This window comes from Chiroxiphia lanceolata, chromosome 23 (genome assembly GCF_009829145.1).
Source record: "Chiroxiphia lanceolata isolate bChiLan1 chromosome 23, bChiLan1.pri, whole genome shotgun sequence".
NCBI lineage: Eukaryota > Metazoa > Chordata > Aves > Passeriformes > Pipridae > Chiroxiphia > Chiroxiphia lanceolata.
This window is the reverse complement of record NC_045659.1, coordinates 262072-277523: the sequence shown is the minus strand read 5'-3', so window position 1 is coordinate 277523 and position 15452 is coordinate 262072. Positions and strand designations below refer to the sequence as shown.

General features: G+C 55.9%; 2 protein-coding genes across 2 annotated transcripts; one reads left to right on the top strand and one right to left on the bottom strand.

The window, feature by feature from the left end:
- Positions 1-16: 16 nt before the first annotated feature.
- ARCN1 (archain 1) lies at positions 17-14704 on the top strand. Its single transcript, XM_032709669.1, is given in 24 exon segments — positions 17-665; positions 668-697; positions 933-1223; positions 1298-1582; positions 1684-1770; positions 1879-1976; positions 7526-7789; positions 8405-8425; positions 8427-8585; positions 8842-8856; positions 8858-9048; positions 9447-9580; positions 9583-9607; positions 10247-10257; positions 10260-10411; positions 11639-11708; positions 11711-11785; positions 12088-12110; positions 12112-12197; positions 12345-12399; positions 12402-12444; positions 12447-12524; positions 12527-12549; positions 13102-14704. Coding segments are annotated over 24 exon segments (2721 nt in total). The 5' UTR covers positions 17-250; the 3' UTR covers positions 13192-14704.
- IFT46 (intraflagellar transport 46) lies at positions 2600-6336 on the bottom strand. Its single transcript, XM_032709670.1, is given in 13 exon segments — positions 2600-2940; positions 3283-3368; positions 3603-3617; positions 3620-3662; positions 3910-3976; positions 4060-4181; positions 4574-4611; positions 4614-4701; positions 4990-5084; positions 5182-5224; positions 5226-5256; positions 5770-5897; positions 6243-6336. Coding segments are annotated over 13 exon segments (894 nt in total). The 5' UTR covers positions 6285-6336; the 3' UTR covers positions 2600-2844.
- Positions 14705-15452: the final 748 nt, after the last annotated feature.

Below are 15452 nucleotides of genomic sequence, written 5' to 3'. Positions count from 1 at the left end.
GATGGATGGATTCTCGCAGCTGCGCCGGGCCCGCCCCCGCGCCGCATGCACGGCCCTGCGTGCGGGGGCCCAGCGCAGAGCCGCACTGCAGACCGGGCTGGACAGCAGCAGCGATGCCGCAGGTAAGGTGCAGCCGGGCCACAACCTCCGGCCCTGCTGTGTGTTGGAACACCGCGGGCCCCGCGCGGGGACGGCCGCATATCCCTGCTCCAGCTGCCTCTCTCCTAGCGCTGAGCACGGCTGATATGCCATGGGGTGTCCAAGGGGCTGGCCGGGGTCTGCCCTTGTCCCCCTCCTGCTGCTCGGCCTCCCGGCGCTCTCCTCTGCAGGTGAGGCTGTAGTGGGGTCCGTTGCACTGCTCCGGCAGCAGGACCCCCCCGCTGCAGCTCTGACGTGCCGCGGCTCTCCGGCAGGGCTGGGGGAACTGGGCCCCACCATCGACGGGCAGCCGTGGACAGTGTGCACGCTGCAGGAGGGGGAGAGCCGTGCCTTCACCTGCCGGGTCCCCCAGCCAGTGCCCGGTGCCACACTGGCCTGGTACCTCAACGGCCAGAGGCAGGAAGCCAACCTCTCAGCTGCAGGCACTGCCAGCACCGTCACCCTCACTGCCCGGCGCTCTGACCACCAACTCAACTGCTCCCTGACCGACCCAGCCTCAGGGAGACCTACAATGCCTCTGTCCTCCTCAATGTGCAGTGTAAGGTCCACAGCACTGGCCTGCTTCAGACTGGGATGTGGGAAGGGTGTGTGGGGCTCCAGCCTGGTAGAGGCTGGACACCATAACCTGTGTCCATCACAGCCATAGCAGAGCAGCAGCTTGTCAGTCCCATGCAGATGAGGCAGAAAGTGCTCCTGGACCCTGACGAGACAAATCGTATTCTGTGTTGCCCCCATCCCTCCTGCCCATCTCACTGTTTCTGTTTTTTACCCAGATAAGCCAGAGATCCTGAGGGCAGGTGCCCACTACCAGGAGGTCGAGGGTTCTGGCCTCCTCCTGGTGCTCTTTGTGCTGGTGCAAGCCAACCCACCTGCCAGCATCACCTGGGTGGACCAGGATGGGCACATGATGGCCAATGCCTCCGAGTTCCTCCTCCTGGGTGCCACACACTACCCAGGGCTGGCCAACCACTCGCTCCGCATCCATCTCAGCAGCGTGGCTGGGAACTTCTCTGTCAGTGCTGCCAACAGCGTGGGCATCACCACCACCTCACTCCTACCCACAGGTAGCTGTTGGGGGGGTGGGCACAGCACAGCAGCTGTGTAGAGGGGTGCTGAGGGGGCTGCACTGCCTGTGCAGGTCTGCTGGATGCCCATGTGGAGCTGCCCCTCCTGGGTGTTGCCGTCGGAGCAGCACTGGCCCTGGCCACCCTACTCAGCCTGGGCTCCTGTGCTGCCTGCCTGGCGTGCCGCTCACCCAAGCTGGTGCCAGGCCCAGGGCAAGCAGAAGGGAGCAGCCTGCCCAGCCGGTGCTCCCGTTGCAGTGGCTCTGAGCACCCACAGCCCCAGGGCACACGCCTGCCCCGCCAGACCCGGTCCCTGCCGCCTGACCTGCACCTCAGTGACCTCGCACAGGAGGATGGAGGTAAAACCCCAATGTACCAGCGCAGCAAGACACATAGGGCCACAGGTGCTGCCTTGGTGAGGGATAGATGTCCTGGCTTTTGTTCCTTTTCTGCCCTGCAGCTTCCCCCAAGGATGTGGGAGCTGGTGCCAGGGGAGAAGACAGTGCCGTGCCAGGGCTGGAGAATCACCTTGTCCTCAACAAGCTTGGTGAGGAGGTGCAGGTGGGCGAGTGGCCCTGCTCAGTATCAGTGGGATACTGAGCTCCGTGGTTGCCCCAAAAGGCAATGAGCTGTTTGTCCTACAGGTTTTGTTCAGCTCCCAATGTCTGGGCGCATCTACAAAGTGCCCAGTGTAAGCAGCGACGAGATCTGGCTGTGAATCGCGGTGCCCATGAGCCAGGTGCCCAGCCCCAGGTACGTACCAGCCCCTGGAGCAGGGCAGCCAAGGGTGCCAGGGAGGCTGTTCTGGGAGGTGGGCGCTGAGCAGCCCTGGCTCTGTGCTACACTGCGTGCTGCAGGGCTCAGGAGCTGCGCTGTCAGCCAAGGCATGTTTTTATGTAGCCCATTCACTTTCCCGATAGACTGTTATAATCAAAACGCATCAAAGCTCTTTATAGCCAGGCTCTAGTGCCTGTGATTCCTCCAGGGTAAGGCCAAGCACCAGCCTTGCTTTAGCAGGTTTGTGACTCGCTTGCTGCATGATCCTCTCTGCCCCTGCCCCTGCTGCTGTGGCAGATGGGTGGGCAGGCAGTAGGGCAGGGGCTGGGGAGAGTCGTTCCAACAGCAATAAACTAAACTCGAGCGTCTGTGTGGTGCTGCGCAGGTTATTTTCCTTGGCAGGAGATAAAGGGCTTGAGAACAGGAAAAGTGGACTCAGTAATAAGGGGCAGACAGATTCGAGATCCCCAGGTCAGACTAGGAACACCCTGGGCAGATCTGAGTGTTGTGTCTGAGTGTGGAATTTATTCCTGTTTGCTCAACCTTGTAGCGTGTGCTCAAGGAACCTCTGCCCTGCAGCACATACAGCACAGGGAGCCTGACACTTTGAAAGGCTGGTTTAATGCTGAACTCCTTGGGAACAAGTCAAAAACAGCCATTTGGCAGCTTCTGCAACAAAAATGATGAGTCAAGTCCTACTCTCCAAACACAGAACAGCCTAGTAATGTCTCCAAGACCAAGGAGGTTTTTGATGTGCTGTGTGACATTTCACAGCCTGCTCTGGGCACACCTTGGTGTCCAGCAGCAGACAGTGATCCAGGAGATGAGGGTTTAATGTGAAGCTTCAGGTAAAGCTCACCACCTCTGCCTCTGCCGCTTGTGAGGGTGGGTTGGATGGTGGGCTCCTGCCTTTCTGCCCATCAGCCAGGGGCTTGAAGTGCTGCAGGGAAAAGAATGTGCTCGTGCAAATATCTGACTCCTGTTGCTCAGAGCACATGCATCTGCACACACTGGCCACATCAGCTGTGTGTGAGCTGTGTGCTCTGCAGTGCCCTGAGGAAACATGCTCTGGCTCATGCTGGCCTGTTGAACAACGTGGTGCCCCAGCTCGGTAGCACAGCTGAGCTCCCTGCGTCAGGCAGAGGCACCAGGGACAGGAGCAGCTGAGAATACATTCCCAGGGCCCACCAGCCCTTTGCACACACCCACTGCTCCAGAAAGCCAAACAGGACCTGGGCACTGCTGCCAGCTGGGTGAGCAGCACCTGGCTGGAGCTGCCTACCTGCGAGTTCTTGAACTCTGAGAAGAGGGAGAAGAGGACATGCAGAGGCTGGATCCGGCTCTTGTACACAGGGATGTCCAGAATGGCTATGGGCAAGAGCAGCAGTGTGTGAGGGCACCTGGGCTTGCACCCTTGTCAGGAAGAGCTGAGCTCCCCACTGCCCACCATCATTTGGGCTTCTGTGCACCAAGACTGCAGTCCCCTGCAGTACAAGAGCCATTCCCACTGAGGCAGCAGCCTCCAGCTAAAGCCCTCTGGCTTTCAGTGAGAGCGCCAGGCCAGCAGCAAGTTGTGTCCCCAGCACAGCCTCCCCAGCTCACCGCAGATCATGTCATGTATTCAGCGAGGTCACAGCTCATCTCCGCGGTCGGGAGGCCCACCTGGAACAGACAGGGCCATCAGCTCTGCTCCTGGACTGCAGGAGCCCGGGAGCACACGCAGGCCACTGGGGCAGCAGCTGGGAATTCCAGCATTGGGCTGCTCTCCGCCTTCTGGCACGGGGGAAGTGGTGAGGAGGAACAAATCTGAGCGGGCTGAGCTGTGGGATGGAGCAGGCACCTGGCTTTCATGGCAGATGGTTTCTAAGTCCATACGTTGAGCTAATTCCTGATCACTCAGACAACATACCTTTCCCAAGAGTTCCTCAAATTCCGGTGACCATTCCTGCATCAGGGTCTCAATGTCAGGCATTGGCCTGCCAGGGAAGAGAAAAACAAACTTTAGGATCACACACAACCTTCCACTGCCAGACTGCGGTGAGCTGACGTCAGGGATCACCTGGAGTAATGGACTGTGGCAGGAGGTTTGCAGCGGTGCAGTTCACTGATACTTTCAATCCAGCTGTCAATGGCTTTGGGGTTCTTCTCTGCATTCTCCAAACTCTTCACTTTTATCTGCTGCTAAAAACACAAATATAAACCTGGAAGTGTTTTGTGGTGTTTTGGGGCTTTTTGGGAACCCCGTGTTCGCTCCTGCTGAACCAGGGCTTCTCTCTTTCCCAGCTGCACTTTATCAATGGATTTCTGCAGGCAAAATGCCAACTAAAACCAGGTATGGACAACCAAAAGGAAATAAAGCATCACCCAAAGGAACAGACTCAGAGTCTGTACCAAAATTTGCATTTTGGCTGCAGTTTAAAGCTATGGATTAAAGCAAAAGGTGCATTTTTTCTACTTTTACAGTCAAGTTCTCAGTTGTACCACTGGAGTCACAGAGACAAAGTAAGAGTAAAATGCCATGGTTTCACTCCAAGCAGTGTGTAGCAAGTGCAATCTCCCTCTCCCTGACTCACTGTGATGTTGTGCTGCTTGGAGTTCTCTGTCAGCCAAGAGAGAGCACAGTGGGATCTGACTGCTTGGTCGAGGGCTCATCCAGGACCAGCAGGCCAAGGTTGTCAGGCTTCCAGTCAGGACGGGGAACCTGCAGGAGAACAGAGCCCTCTCTGCGGAGTCCAGGGCAGGTTTGTACAGAGCCTCTCCGTGAGCTCCCTCGGATGTGTGTACTCAGTACAGTGCTGCCTGAACAGCACGTGGTGTTGGAGAAGGGAAAACCCAGCCCTTACCCCAAGTTACCTAAGTGCTGTGTGAGAGGTGACCCAGCCACCGGGTGTACCTTTCCAGGTCTCTGCCCATTATGTCCGGACCGGCCCCCCACCACACCCACTGCCCTGCGGGGCAGGGCCGGGACAGGAACCTGAAGAAACTCTACCTTTAGGAACGCATCAATATCCCCAACAGCAGGAATAAAGTCTGGAATAAAAGGCTGCAGCTTGTGCTCGATCTCTACTGTTTTTGGGAGTGTACCTGCAAAAAACCACCACCAAGCATCTGTGACCGGGAACTGTGCTGCAGTAATCGACACAAAAGAGAGCCAAGAGCAGGCCAAAACCCTTCCACTCACCTCTGATGTATTCAAAGAGGTCTTTGATTTCAGAAGACACTTTGCAGGTAGTCAAAATCTGCTGGATTGAAGTCACTAAAGAAAGGAAGAGAGTCATGGGCAAAGATTAATGTGTGGTAGGTTCTACTGGGCCCTGTTTTGCCTTAGACCTGCTGGCCAAGAAAAGTACTTGAGTGAGGGATAGTTGTGATCATATAGCTCCACAAAGAGTTATCAGAAAGGGGCTAAGTGCTCTGCATAAAGGCAGACGTTGGGACAGCAATGACGTGGTCAGCAATGGCTTGGAGCTGAAAACGTTGGAAAAAGAGGATTATCAGGAGCTGAGTGACATGTTTGAGATGGTCCTTCCCAAGGCTGGCTGACACCTTGGGTTGTTCCAGCCCTGCCTCTCCTGGGCACAGCAAACAGCACCTGGGGCTGGTTCATCACCTGGAGGAACCATCGCACTGGAGCACTGGGGACGAGCTGCCTGTCTCGATGCCCACGATCCCGCTCACCCTCGCGGGATTAGGGATCAGGGGATCAGCAGAGTCCCGTATGGCCCCACCAGCTCCGGCCCCAGCTCGTCCAGCCGGTAATGCCGCTCACCCCTCCAGCGCGGCCCCCTGCTCCTCCGAGTCATCCTCCGAGTCGCTCTCCGACGAATCCTCCTCCGAGTCCTCATCGTCCTCGTCGTCGTCCTCGCTGAGGGCGGCGGGGTGGGCCACTGCCTCCTCCCGGCGAGAGAACAACGTTTCTCACCGGGTGTCCCGGGCGTCGCCGGGCCGTCACCCGCCCGCCCCGCTCGTACCTTCCCGCTGCCGCCCCGCTCGCCGCTCCCGCGCTCGGCGGCGCCGCAGGACACCGTGGGCCGGCGGGAGCCCCGCGGGCGGCCCGCGCCCCCCGCCCGTGGCGAGCGGGACCCGGGATCGGCTCGGGCAGCTCCAGGCTCTCGTCGTACGGCTGGTTCTCCACGGGGCGGGGCTACGCCGAGAAGCAAAGTCAGGGGCAGGGCGGCCCAGGGCCCACATCCACCGCCCCCGGGTACCCCCGGGTCCCCCCCGGGTCCCCCCGTGTCCCACCTCCGCCCTCCCCGTGTCTCTCCGCGCCGCTGCCGTCGCCATGGCAACGCTACCCCTCCGGCTGGCCAGAGCGGCCCTGGGGCGCGCGCGCCCCCTGGCGGCGGGGAGGAGCCACCAGCCCGCCCCCCCGTGACGACATTTCCGGGTGCGGACGTGGCGCGGCGCCGCCATCTTGCGGGGCCGCCCGGGGACCGGACGGACCCGAGCGCCGCTCTCGCTGCCGCCGCCGCCGCCGCCGCCGCCATGGTAAGAGAAGGGCCGGGCCCGTCCGCCGCGGGCGGCGCGGGGTTCGCGGCAGTCTCTGGGGCAGCCCCCGGGCCCGCCGGGCCCGCGCGCAGGCCGGCGCTGGAGTCCGCGGCCTGGCGGGACGGAGCGCGGCGCTGCCGCCCGATGCTGGCGGGGCCGCGGCAGCTCGCCCCTGCTGTCTCGGAGCCGCGGTGCCTCCTGAGCCGGCTGCTTCACGTTTCGGGGTCTCAGGTGTAGCCGGGCGGGGCGGTGCCCGCCTGCCCCGCGCTGTGGCCCTGAGAGCTCTGTCTCTCGCGGGGCTGCTCCGGCTCCTTTTCCCCGTGGCAGCGGTGTGGGGATCAGCACGGACCCCCCGCGCACGGCTCCGCCTGCGGCAGGAACCAGTGGTGCCGTGTTGGAGGGTTTCGGGTACCTTCTGTCCGTTTGGGGATTTAAAGCTCTGAAGAGTAGAACAGCGTTATTCTGACAAAGGTAATTAAGAAACTGATCTGTGAGAGGAAATGTGGGAGGAAGTCTGGGCAGACAGAGAGAAGAAGGAAGACAAAGTGCAGCCGGCGAGCGATAACGCTTGCGAGCTGCCCGGGAGGCACCTGAGGCCTGTGGGTGATAACCGGGGCTGCATCAACTTGGCTGTGCTGTGTGTGTGGCACTGGGAGAGATTTCACAGCGTTCCTGTGTGTAGTAAGCTGTGTGTCACATTTCACAGCATTCCTGTGTGCAGTAAGCTGGGGCAGCCTGATGGAAAAGTCCATCTCCTGGAACCTCCCCTGATGCTCCAGCGGGTTGTTACACCTGGGTGTGTGTGGAATCAGGAACGGGTTCATTTGCCTGACAGGAGCAGGGAGAGCTCTGAGGTTAATGTAGGGACAGAACATGGAATGGGGAGAGAGAGAAAAACAGAGATATCTCTGTTCTTGGCATAATTCAGTTCCCAGTCACAGAAAAAGACATAAAATCATATTCTTAGTGCATGCAGGTAAGGTGTGGTGGGAAGTGATCCTTTCTGTGGGCCAGGCTCACCTGCTCTGCTCGCCCAGGTGCTGTTGGCAGCTGCCGTATGCACAAAGGCGGGGAAGGCCATCGTGTCCCGGCAGTTCGTGGAGATGACCCGCACCCGCATCGAGGGGCTGCTGGCGGCGTTCCCAAAGCTGATGAACACGGGGAAGCAGCACACGTTCGTGGAGACGGAGAGCGTGCGGTACGTCTACCAGCCCATGGAGAAGCTCTACATGGTGCTGATCACGACCAAGAACAGCAACATCCTGGAAGACCTGGAAACACTCCGGCTGTTCTCTAGAGTGGTAAGGATCTGTCACTCGGTGATGTGGCTGTAGCCTGGAACGGCACCATTGTGGGGCACCATTCTGAGCTGGTGCTCTACCTGGCAGCTTGGTGTTCCAGAGCTTCCTTCCTGACTGGGAAGAAAGCTCTGAAGTCTTGGTGGTAGTTTTGAACTACTACATAAGAAATCCTCAGTTGTAGTCAGTTGATGAGACCAAAGCGCTGATCGTAATTTAGCATTAAATGTTCTCTGTATTATTAACCTAAGGCTTATATACTTCAAAAGTAACATGATGTTACAAGTGCAGGTTGCTTTGCAGGGATCCTGAAGAAGCACGTTTGTGTCTCATACAATCAAACTATCTTCAGGAAATCTGCTGGCCCTAGCATGCAGTTGGGCTCCTCGGAGTTAGTGTTACAAGGAAGCTGAGAGGTTCTCTAAAGATTTTAGTGTGGAAAAACTCATAATGGCAAAACTTCATCTTGTTTATCAACAGCTTAATGGTACCTGGAGCAGCGGAAGGGTGCACTGGGGTTGGGAGGGTCAGCACAGCTGTGACCTCTGGGATGGTAGAAGGAAAGTGTTTACACAGTACTCTCTGTGGGCACTCCTTTAAAATGTGTTCTCCTACTAGATCCCTGAATACTGTCGAGCCTCTGGAGGAGAATGAGATCTCTGAACACTGCTTTGACCTGATCTTTGCATTTGATGAAATCGTCGCCCTGGGCTACCGCGAGAACGTAAATCTGGCGCAAATTCGGACCTTCACTGAGATGGACTCGCATGAGGAAAAGGTGTTCCGGGCAGTGCGAGAGGTGAGCACGGACACCTGCGAGCTTGGCACAAGGTGCCATGTCTGGAAATGCCACCTTTGCTATACAGAGGTGTTCCTCCACTTTGGTAGGCCATACAGTTATTTAGCTTTTCTGTAAACTTGTATTCTGTATCTGTCTAAACCTGTATCTTGTTTCATTTTTGTTGGCAAGGGGTTTGTGGGCAGCTGCACTTAGTTCCTGTGCAGGCTGAAGTTGAGGTTGCAAAGCTCCGTCAGCCTCCTGTCTCTTCTTTCAGACGCAGGAACGCGAAGGCAAAAGCTGAGATGCGCCGTAAAGCAAAGGAGCTGCAGCAGGCCAGGAGGGATGCAGAGAGACACGGCAAGAAGGCACCCGGTTTGGGGGGCTTCGGCAGCTCAGCCGTGTCTGGGGGCACGACGGCAGCAATGATCACAGAGACCATCATTGAGACCGAGAAGCCCAAAGTGGCACCAGCACCAGCCAGGTAGGGAGACAGCAGGTGGCAGATGTTCTCATGGAGTTGGTGGTGGTTCAAACTATGTACCCAAAGAGAAGTTCTAACACAGGTTTCCTCCTCTGTGTAACTATTGAGGAGCATTTGTGTCATATACCACAGTAACACCCCTTATAGTCTCCCTGGAATCTTGGATGAGCAGTGAGCTTCCCATTTTGTGTGAGAAAAAGAGGTCCCAACTCCTGGTAATACACAGAACAGAATCCAGATCTAAATTATAGCTTAGCACCTCACACGTAAGACAATAGTACTGTGCATGTTCTCCCCAATAAAGGGTTCCAAAGTGAATGGTGTGGTGTTGGGATGGTCAAGTTAAGATACCAGGAAGGAGGAACCTGTTGCAGTGAGCTGACTTGACCTCTGTTCAGACCTTCAGGTCCCAGTAAAGCCTTGAAGCTCGGCGCTAAGGGGAAGGAGGTGGACAACTTTGTGGACAAGCTGAAATCAGAAGGAGAAAATATCATGACTTCTGTAGGCAAGCGCTCTGCGGAAGCAGCCAAGTTCTCGCTCCTCCTGTTAACATGGAGAGGTGAGTGCTGCCCTTGTTTTGGAAGTGGTCTCCTCACAGCTCTCCCTGTGTGTGGCCCTGGGAGAGAGCCTTCCTGTTCCTTTTAGGCTTTTTCCTGTGCTCCCTTACCTTGTAACTATAACAGTTGGTGGGCAAAATCTGGGAAAGCATGGCAGCAAGAAAGTAAATAGCTAGTTTGGTTAGGCATCTTCTAACTAAAATGGGATGTCCATCCATTGTTGAGCTGAGGTTGGGAATTTTCTGTGCCTTTTGCCCTCAAATAGCCACTGTTTTCCCTGTTTCCCTGCCTCATTGCCACTCAGGATGGAGGCATTCACGCTTCATTTTACATGCAGCAGTTCAGAACCTTTCAGTACCTGGAGTGCTGTGGCCTGGCAGAGGGGATTTGAGTGACCACCATGTTGAGATGCTGCATCAGTGCTGTTTAACTGGGGGTCCCATCCCTTGCAGACCCGTATCCATGGATTCTCCTGCCCCCGAGTTCACCTGTCAGAGCAGCATTAGCCCCCATGGTGCTGGCCATGCTGTTCTGTTCAGGAGCTCTTGCTCAGTACACACAGCCTGTCCTTCCTGAGCACTGATCTCTCTGCTGCCTGGGAGATGAGCATAGGACTTGAGCTTTTTCTCTATCTGTCCTAGTGTGCACATGAAAAAGAGGAGAAAATCTCCTTGACTTGTGGCCGCGATGGAGGGTTGCAGAACATGGAGCTGCATGGCATGATCATGCTACACATCTCCGATGAAAAGTTTGCACGGATTCGCCTGCCTGTAGAAAACGAAGACAAGAGGGGAGTGCAGCTGCAGGTAAGCCTGTCTGGAGTCCCGTGCTGTTGAACGTGCTTTTGTTGTTTTCCAGGGAAAAAAAATTGGAAACATTTGAGCATGTTACTGTCCTGTATTCTCATCCAAGCTTTCTCAGCAAATGCATTGGAAATGGGAGAGTACTCAGTGCAGGGCCATCATGCTCAAAGGATTGAAGTTCAGTAGAGAATGCAGTCTCGGTGCTTGCCATCCTGCCGTTGGAGCCTTATCTGCCCAGCAGTGCACATTGGCATGCTGGGTGACCTCACTTGGACTTTGCAGCAGCCTAGGTGTTGCTTGATGCCTGTTTGTGTGATGTCAGTTGCAGCTGTGGACTGGGAGTAGATGAACAAACTTCTGTGCCAATGGGGAATGATTTATTCTCTCTGGAGCCGTTTCTTCTGGGTCCCTTGTCCCGTCACTGCTGTACCTGGGATGATTGCTGGAGCACTTGATCACAGTCGGTAGTAGCAGCTCAGAAGGTTCTTGGGAGATTTGTCCTTCCCTTTTTCTGTATGACCATATGATCCCTGGAGGTGGTGTTGCTTTGACACACTCTGGCTCACCCTTCCAGGGGCTTGTCCATACATCACTGACTGCAAATCCACTTCCAGCACATCCCATGAGTGAGTCTCTAACAGCGCTCCCCTGGGCACTGCTTTGAGTGGAAGATGAGGCCAACCCTGTGCTGACTCCTGTTTTTTCTAGTGGAACTTAACACAGTGATTTGCAGAAAGCCTCTGCTTCCAAAAGCTGCTCGTGCTCACAGTGTGAAGCGTGTGTTTAAATGGAGTTTGGCTTCTGACACATGCGTGCATTAAGGTTGCTGAGGGAGGTCACAGTAGTGTGGTTTCATACTGTTTTCCCAGCAGCTCTAGGTTGATTTTTCTTCAAGAGAAATGTGTGCTGTGGACCTTTAGTATGTTCTTAGGATTTGAGGAGTTAAGTTGTTTTGTAAGTACCAGCCAGGGCATGTATTGCTAGAGTCTCTGGCACAGTGACACGTAAGAATGGCAGTGGTGTGGATCCTTCTTGTCAGATCAGCATTTCTGCAAGGAATCCCAAGTTGATAAGCAGGTGTGCTCCAGATGGACTTCTGAGCCAGGAGCAAACCTGATGTGTGTTTTGTCAAGAAAAACACTCTGTGTAGGCCTGTCCTGGTAGAACCTGCATTACCTACAGTTCTGTTCTTGGGCTTACCTACAGCCTGGACATGTGTTCTTCTTTCAGACTCACCCAAATGTGGACAAGAAGCTCTTCACTACAGAGTCACAGATTGGTTTGAAGAACCCAGAGAAGTCATTCCTATTAACAGCGATGTGGGTGTGCTGAAGTGGAGGTTGCAGACCACGGAAGAGTCTTTCATTCCATTGACGAGTGAGTGCAAGTCTGGAGCTCGGGTGGAAGAGGCTGATGTTTGTGGGCTGCTTGTTTGTATCCACCTTGCGGCAGCTGGGCTGCCTGGAGCATGGCACAGTGTGAGACGTTGGAGATCCTGTATGTATCCAGTGGATAGTGCCTGCCCTCAGCAGTGTGCATTTTTTGTAATGCTCTCAAAGAAAACAGAGCTTTTCTTAAAGTCAGAATTTCTAGGGGATGACTTGGCTGGGCATTTCGAAGTGAAAGCCTGCTTCATGTGGAAGGCCTGCGTGGTTCACACACTGTCTCTGTGCCTACAGTTAACTGCTGGCCCTCAGAGAGCGGGAAACAGTTGTGATGTCAACATTGAATATGAGTTGCAAGAGGAGAGCCTAGAGCTGAACGATGTGATCATCACCATCCCCTTGCCGTAAGTAACATTCCTTGTCCGAGCAGCACTAACAAGTCCACCTCCTTCTCCTCCCTGGTTTGTGGGTGTGCTCAAGCTGACAGGTGGTACAGGCACTTTCTTAGCTCCATGCAGGGAAGTTATTTCACTTCTCATTACCTGCTCTAGGTCTGGTGTCGGCACCCCAGTGATTGGGGAGATTGATGGCGAGTATCGCCACGACAAGCCGGAGAAAACCTCCTCGAGTGGTGCCTGCCAGTGATAGATGCCAAAACAAGAGTGGCAGCCTGGAGTTCAGCATAGCAGGGCAGCCAAACGACTTCTTCCCGGTGCAAGTCGCCTTCGTTTCCAAAAGAACTATTGCAACATACAGGTATGGTCACTGCTGGTGCTCCACAGGTGTGATGTCACTCTTGCCTCAGTCCCTGTCTGACTGACACTGGCTGTGCTGCAGTGGGGCATTGCTGTCCCACTGGCCATGGCTGAAGGGTTGACATTTACTTACTACTGAGATAACTGGATTTGGGAGTGCCAGCAGACAGCACTGGCAGCTGACACCTCCCAGAGGCTTGCCTGCAGTTCAGTTGTGCCTTCATGCCTCTGAGGATCATTAATTCCCCTCAGACTTCATTAGAGATGCATCGGCCTTGGAGCCAAAACACTGCTCAGCATATGACTGTCTGCCCCCACTGAAGTGTAGCCAGCAGCTGCCGTTTCACTCCTCAGTGGAGACACAGTTACCACAGAAGATCATTCCACTCTTTCAGGTTCCTGGGAACAAAGGTCTTTGTTTCAGGGCTGAGTGTGGTTTGAAGGTGCCGGGTCAGTTCTTCCCTCATGACCATTCCAGTGTTGGGAAACACAGCATCGCTGTGGTGGGGAGCGGGGTTCGATGCTGAGCTAACACTACCTGTTGTCTCCACAGGTTACCAAAGTGACCCAGGTAGACGGGAACAGCCCTGTAAGGTTTTCCACTGAAACCACCTTCCTGGTGGACAAGTACGAAATCCTGTAATGCTAGACGTGAGGAAGTGCAAAGGAAGAAATTTTTTAAATTAAAACAAAAAAAAGAGACCGACGTTTATTCTGAATGTTGGGAACGCCGCAGCCCCCTCTGCTAGGACATGTGGCTCCGTCTGCCATCTGCAGCGTTCCTGGGTCACAGACATTTTTGGAAGAGAATTGACGTGGTCGTGGGGGGAAAGGCCACAAATTCTTTGGCAGATTTTTACCGGCCGGCAGAAAAGCAAGATCTCCGCAGAGAGCCTGACTTTGATGTGTTCCCTCCTCCCTGGCGACGCCCGGAGCTCAGCCCCAGAGCCGACCAGACATCGTTCCCTACCCTCCCAAAGCGTCACATGCTGTTCCGTTGTTGGTGCTTACATTTTGGTTTCTCCTCGTCCTCCAGCTCTCGTTTCCATTGAGGAAAGCAGGCACTGAGAGAACGTGTGTGGGGCCGCCTGCTGCTCCGGACCCTTCCATCTGGTGGAAGCTGAGCAAGTTGCCCTTGGCCTCAGAGGTGGGGGGATCGTAGCAGGGGCACAGGGTGGGTAAGAGGGACCAGGGGCTTTGGTCCTTTGCCCCACAAGGTTACTGCCATTCCTTGAGCCCTGCTGTGCTGCGATGGCTCAGCTCCAGGTGCTCTGGCTCCTGCTGCAGGGGGAGAGCTTCCATAGGGGACTGTGTCCTCGCTGTTTGCCACAGCTGCTCTTGGGCCAGGCTTTGGAGGAGGTTTAGTTAGGTTAGAACCAGCTGCGTGTCCTTTGCAAGGCCCTTTTGGTATCTGGGAGGCAGAAGGCTTTTCCTGCCTGGGTGAAAGGAGCTGAACCCGGGTAACTCTGCCTGCTGGTCAGAACATGTCCCAAACCAGTGTTTGTTCAGTGCTGGCAGGTGGGGGAGAAGGAAACGCTGTTTTCCAGGAAACATGGGGGCTGATCTGAGCTGTTCCTCTCCCCACTGCCTCACCAGCATTATTTGCCTCATCTCACAGACCTGTGCTCCCCTCACAACTCATCTCACCTGTGTGGCTGGGGCCTGTCACAAGTGTCACCTGCCCCCGGGCACACCTCACCTCTGGCCGGAGGGCCTGAGTGTGTGTGTGGAAGGCAAAGGCCCTAGAAGTGCATGTACTGTGTGCTCTGTGAGAGACAGCCAGCCTGTCACGGGCCCCTGGGGTCCTCTGCCAAAGAAGTCCGTGGTCTCTCCTCTGCTGGCAGCACCTGAGAGAGAAATCAACCCTGGTCCTGTCCTGGGAGGGCAAACCCTCCTCCCTAGCAAAGTAGGCAATGAATCCCAGTAACCTGGTCCTGTTCAGAGCTGCTTGTCTGTATGATTTTAAAATGGAGTCGAGGCTAGTTCAAGCATCCAAGGAGCTTTTTTTTTTTCTTACATTCGTTGGAGGGTGATATTTAAACCAAGCTGAGATCTCCCCTTTTTGTAACCCCATATGATCCTGGCCTAGGGAATAGAGCACATTCCAGTGTACACAGAGAATACTGAGTCTAATCAAATAAAGTACTGTCAAAGGAGCTGGCTGGGGGTCGTGAGGTCCTTCCGGAGCCGGGGCCCGCTCAGCCCAGGCCCCGCGGGGGCGGGACGGGGCCGGCACCGGGCGGGGCGGGGACGCGGCCGTGGCAGGCGGTGGCGGACGGTGGCGGACAGCGGAGCGGCGGCGGCAGCAGAGTCCGGGAGAGGCTGCCTGTCCAGGGGAGTGAAGGTGAGCGGCTGCCGGGATGGGGTGGGACCCTACCCTACTCATGGCCCAGGCGGCCCCTGCCTTGGGGAGCCTGTGAGGCTGTTTTCAGCGTGTCCTGCCCTGCAGGGACCTTCTCATGTTTTGGGGGCAGCTTTGTGGATGTGGTGGGGGCGAGGGGAAGGGGCTTAGCTGCCTTGGCTCCTGTCAGGGCCAGGTGTGGAACGTGTTTGGGATCCCTGCCCCCCGGGGCACTCTGGGAGGGGAGCAAGAAGGAGCTGCAGGCAGTAAAGTAGGAAAGACCCCGTCAGCCATACAACTGATCAGTGCACAATGCTTTAGGGGTGTGTGGGTGGACTGGGAGTTGGGTCTGGGTCCGGTAGTCTGCATCAGTGGTGAGTTTGGTGGTGTGGGAGCCCCCAGAGCAGCATGGTCTCTGTGGGAGGCTGGACAAGGCTCTCCCATCCAAATCCTGCTGCAGCTGGAGGGCAGTTGGAGGGGGAGATGGTGCTTGGCCTGAGGCCACCTCTGCTGTCCCTGAATCCTCTTGGGGAGCCTGGGAACGGTTGCTGGCCTGGCCGGAC